The sequence below is a fragment of the Frankliniella occidentalis genome, unplaced genomic scaffold (assembly GCF_000697945.3).
Source record: "Frankliniella occidentalis isolate FOCC.00 unplaced genomic scaffold, Focc_3.1 Scaffold12, whole genome shotgun sequence".
Taxonomy (NCBI): Eukaryota; Metazoa; Arthropoda; class Insecta; order Thysanoptera; family Thripidae; genus Frankliniella; species Frankliniella occidentalis.
Genome location: NW_026267142.1, coordinates 1,342,514 through 1,347,674, shown reverse-complemented (window position 1 = coordinate 1,347,674; position 5,161 = coordinate 1,342,514). Strand labels below are relative to the sequence as shown.

The window sequence follows — 5,161 nt, the reverse complement described above, 5'->3', positions numbered from 1 at the left end:
TACATCCGTTATTCTCGGATTCATTCGGCAGATTACAGGAGCCCATCGCCTGTGAGATTCGGGGTAGGCCACCCCGCTGTACACCCGTGCACTGCAGGCATGGTGTTGCCTAGCCATCAGGCGCTACGAGAGCTTCCTCAGGCAGAAGTTGATAGGTTTACAATGGCGAAAGAAGGACGTACTTCCTGGATGATCCCTAGAGAGCCTGATGCACTTGTATTTCATCCAGTTAAAGTCTTCGCACTATTTAAACCCGAGCAATGGCTTAGCTTGCACAGCCGGGGGGGCTTTTCTTGTCAAACGATTCGCAGCCACTGCTTGATGCTCTAACTCTTATGATACTCACTTGACGGCGAAGTACGCATACCACAGCGAAAACATGGTGGCGGGTTGTCTACGTGCTCAGCCGTGGACCCGCGCCGCTGGAGAACACAGAAAGGGTAAAGTTAGTTAAGCTGACGGACTCAAGTGGAGATTAAAGAGCCAAAGAGATCGGGGCAGGAAGCAGGCCGGGAGAGGAGCAGGAGCATTACTGGACTCACGCGTGTTCCCCCGGCATCCGTGTCACGAGTATAAAACACGCACGTGTTGCACTTCAGCCCCCCCCCCCCCAGCTCCTCCAGGAAAAGGCGGACGAGTAGACAGATACGCATCTAGACTCGAGACCCGAGCTGCGCTCTGGAGCTCAGTAAGCGGCAGAAACACCCGCAAGGCAAGGCAAGGTGCCGCAAGGCCGGCTCCTGCTGCGGCGCGAGTTGACATCTATAAGAAATAGCATCATTCGCATGAATGTTTCGCTGCAGTCGCCGTTGTTGACAATTTTGAACGGCGAGTTTGACGCGCATTTTCAAAGTCATGATCCTCATTGTCAAATGCGTGAACGGAAATTTGCGCTGAGTGCAAAGCACAAGGCAGATTTTACATTAGATCGCGGAATATGTTCCACGTCACAGAAAGAGCAGAGGAGCTCTGGTGTAGCCTTTATGTCAGAGGCATGCGCTCTATAATGAAAGACAAAGACGATGAAATAAATTCGATTTCAATTTTAACGACTGCTAGTCACATTGATGAGATCGATGTTCTACCCTCGGAGACCTGACACGTGCAGTGCAGCTTCAAACAATACTAAGTGACCCAGTCCCTTCCTCCCGACCCCCGTTCCCCACTTTTTTTCACACTCCTGTCGTCTGCTCTGGAATGTAAACATACAACACCCAACGCTCAACTCTGGAGCTGGCTGTGGGGGGCAGCCCCAGTGTCGAGCTTATCTTTATAGAAGCGCTCATGAACAGTTGCAAAAAACACTGGAACACCCAACTAAACGGCGGAAAAGAGGTTCGAAAGGGGTCGGGCCCCGCGCACGGTCAACATAACCTCAAACAGTACGAGACAGGACCCTTTAAAATTGTTGGCGTCATCTCTCATGCTCATCAAGGCTGCTGTCTCTCGTAGAATGGGCTTGGGCGGGGCACGGGGCACACAGTGCAAGTACGGATAAACACGTCCTGTGAAGTGTATTGTCCTTAAGCCAGAAAGTAGGTGAGGGAGTTGCGAGGGGGAGGAGGGTGGGGGTTGGGGTGGACGAGCTGTAGGGGTCGCTGCTTCTGCTCTCACCGAGTGAGTGTGAACCAGCCCTCCACACGCTCCGTCCTGCTCACATCCAGGACGCCGTCGAGGCCGTGTCACCAGAGTGCGGCACCTGCCCGTCAATGCACACACATTCACAACACACGCACTGTCGCGGACGCACGGCGGCACGGCGCGGGTCTCGGGTGGTGCGCGATTTAGGGTTATCGCCGTGAGAGCGGAACGCAGGCGAGCGGACGACACGAGAAGGAGAGGGGGAGAAAGAGAAGGAAGCAGAAGACGCGTCGCGGTGCGCGCGCCCGCCAACAGAGGGCGCAAGGGGCCGTCCTGGTGGCCAACAGCTGGTCGCGGACGGGGTACAGTCCAGTGCGCGCGCCGAACAGCGACGAGCAACGAGCAGGGGGAGGGGTCGATACGGGAGAGAGGAGGAAGGACGCCCCACCCCGGCGCGCCGCGGCCCGAGGGACATCGCCGCCCCTCCTTGTCCCCGCGCTATCGCCCGCCTTCCCTCCACGCCCGCACACGCGAGTGGGAGTGAGCCAGCCGCAGGTGCCGGCCGCCGGCCCTTGGTCCTGGTCCTCCCGCGTGGCGCGAGGGATGAGAGAGCTGCGCCCTCGGCTGCGCCCGGCCCCCGTCGCCTCGTTACACCCATGGGCTACGTGCTCGGCGCACACCACGGCCAGGGCCAGGGGCACTCGGCAAGAGCCGACCCGTCTTACTCTTCGCTCTGCGTCCTGCAACGTGCTTGAACGTCCCTCTCTTCCTCGGCCTGTACTCCTTCGCTCGGTGGCGCAGGAAGGCGCGCGCGCGACGCTGTTAGGTTTGATTTTTGAATAGTGCGCGCTGTGCAGCCCCACCGCGCACCCTACTCTTCTCCAATCATTGCCCAATCACATTCTATCTTCCAGGGAAAACGTTATCTTAAACTCCTCGAGAATTTGAGTCTTTGGTAATCATTTTAATAGGGAATGACCCCCAACCATTTTAAAAGACACGCGTCCACTCAGCGTTAGCTAGAGTCCGAGTGGGTAGGTGCCGGGTAGGTGCCCCTGCCCTGCAACTGCCGTCGCTCCATCCCCAGCGCCACCGCACTCCTAAAGCACTCCTAAAGTGCCCTGTGGTTTGTCAGGGACCCGAGCCGAGGGGTACATCACCGCGGAAGTGGGTGTACACTGACAAGAAGCGGGAAGATTGGTTGTGACTGGGACTGGACAAGACTGAGTGAATATGGCTGCGAGAATGACTGGTAGGAGCCCTGCACACCGACTGGGCGCCGCGCAGTACCTTACCGTGGACGCAGCGTGCGCGATGAGGTGGCGAAGGTGGGCGAGCTGCGTGGGACCATCGAAAGGCTCAGAGCTCCGGGTGCTCCAGGTCCAGGTCCAGGGATGGCCCCGGTCCGCTCCGCCAAGCCACGCCACGCTCTGCGCAGAGCTCTGCTGAGGAAGTCATCTCAAGTTAGGGCGTGGGGCTTCCCGGTGGGAGGAGGGTGTGTGTGAGGTGTCCTAACGCTGTAGTGACAGCGCCCGCCACGCGCTGGGTAGGCTAACCCGCCAAGCAGCAGTGTGCGGACGGCGGCCAGCCCGGAGCGCCCCTGCAGTGCGCGAGCGTCGCGAGCGGCCGGCAAGGGAGCGTCATCGCGTCACCTCGGGGGGCGTTGAACGTGTGGGCCTACCTCTGCGCCCGCCCGCCAGATCCTCTCTGCAACCCATCATCGCTCTTCTCCAAGGGACCCGGTTTGTGCCTTAGGCTGGGTCGACTGGGTGTTTTCCTTGCCTTTTCGCAACACAGTAACAATGGGTTTGGTGAGGTGGGCGGAGCCTATGAGAATGAACAGCACACAACAGCCACAACAGCCTGGACGGACGGTCTGGACGGCCCTTATCACTTACTTGCTCCCGCTCCATCCTAATCCAAATTGTCCAGTCTTCGACACCTCTACATGATAGGATTTTCACTAAATGAATTTCCTCCTCATACCAGGTGTCTGACTCATGCTTGCGCCAGGGTGGTTTTACGAGGGGGGTAAGGGGCCAGGGGCGGTCACCCCCCCCCCCCTCATCAGCCGCAGATGAGACGCCTGAACGTATAGGCAACCAGCAACATTATATTACACACACACTATACCAAGGGTGCAATTGTGCGTTAGCTGTAAGGCACCAGCACCATGGTCAGAGGCGATAAGCAAACCCGCCCGTGCGGCTGCCCGCGGGCTGCCCTGAACAACCACGAAGTGGACGAGCAAAATCAGCCACCTGGTGTTCGCCGAAAAAAATTTACTCCAACTACTCTGTCTGCGCAAATATGTTTTCTCCAATATCAGACTAAATCACGAACAAATGAGGTAGCCCGGCCCCGGCCCGGTCTGTCTCTCGGACCAGCGGCGATGACGTAGCGGAGGCGTGGCGGGCGCGCTATCGCACCCCACTATCAGGATTTGTTATCCTGGCCCGACTTGAGGCTGGCGGCCGGTAGAGTCCTAGAGGCGGTGTCCCCCCAATGCGCCTCAGTGCAGCGCCGACACCTCTCGCCACCTCCACACTCAGTGCAGGGTGCGGTGACTGCCGTTCTGAACCTGATCCCCCGAGCTCCACACGGCACACAGTGGCGGCAGGAGGGACGGTCCATCGCGTCCTCGACCACCGCCCCCGCCCAATAAGGTAGAGGTTCATACGACACACGGCAAGTGAAACGCTGCACAGGCTCGCTATGGCAGCAGAACGATGAACGTGCTTGTAATTGATCTCGCATTTACTGTGGACTCCGAACCTCGCTCCGGACAGTCAAGAAGATGGCCCCCATCCTCGCCGTTTTCAATTTCGCTGAAAAGTCGGAGTTACACTCTCAGATTCCGTATCGAGGTTTTCGTTTCTTGCTATAAACAATTCTGTGGAACGAATTGTTATCGGGTACCAACAATTTTATTTTCCGTTAACAACAAAAAAAGTTTTGTTGATAAAGAGAAGGAAATATAATATCGCTGCGATTTTTTTCACAAAATTGTTTATACCTTATCATTGCACAAATACGTTGATAGGTGAACAACGCACTAACGTCACTAAGGGATTGAGGGTGTACCTCGAACATTGTAATATGCAGGTTAGTTCGGATCGGTTCAGATTAGGCTTTCACGAAACGAAAAGAAAAATGTTCAGAAATAATGGCTCCTATGACTTTGCAATTTCACCTTAGCATCCCCTTTAATTCGGTTCTAATGGCTAAAATAGTTGGTTGAAATCAAAAATCCTACCCCCTCAACCAGGAGTTGGTTGTCATCGGTGCCCGAACGTGACAACCAAGCTCTCCAATTCGGCCTCGATTCGGCCTATCGAACAGATTTTCTGGCCGCTACCTATCCCCCCCCCCCCATGTACCTGGACAGTCTTCTTGAAGAAGTGTCCATTGCCCAACTGGGGGTCATCCTGAAAGTACGCCCGTCATTCGCAATCGCCGTACGAACCTGCTAAGTTCAGCCTATGCAAGCTCTCATAGCGCCTGATAGGTATGCAACACCTTGTCTACAGTGCATGCGCGTACTTGTGGGTGGCCTATCCGGAGTCTCGCAGGCGCCCAG

General features: G+C 56.3%; 2 protein-coding genes across 2 annotated transcripts in view; one reads left to right on the top strand and one right to left on the bottom strand.

The window, feature by feature from the left end:
• Positions 1-1,768, bottom strand: part of LOC113213340 (arginine kinase) — a 35,976-nt gene extending 34,208 nt beyond the window's left edge. Inside the window, exons 1-2 of the mRNA XM_052263531.1 lie at positions 1,615-1,768; positions 347-422 (exon numbers count right to left, since the gene is read on the bottom strand). Of these exons, the coding sequence (XP_052119491.1) occupies positions 347-381 (35 nt within the window). The 5' untranslated portion in view covers positions 382-422; positions 1,615-1,768. The remainder of the gene's footprint in view (positions 1-346; positions 423-1,614) is intronic.
• A 2,310-nt stretch (positions 1,769-4,078) lies between these two features.
• LOC113213349 (uncharacterized) overlaps positions 4,079-5,161 on the top strand; it is a 16,533-nt gene continuing 15,450 nt past the window's right edge. Inside the window, exon 1 of the mRNA XM_026432380.2 lies at positions 4,079-4,247. Within this exon, the coding sequence (XP_026288165.2) occupies positions 4,087-4,247 (161 nt within the window). The 5' untranslated portion in view covers positions 4,079-4,086. The remainder of the gene's footprint in view (positions 4,248-5,161) is intronic.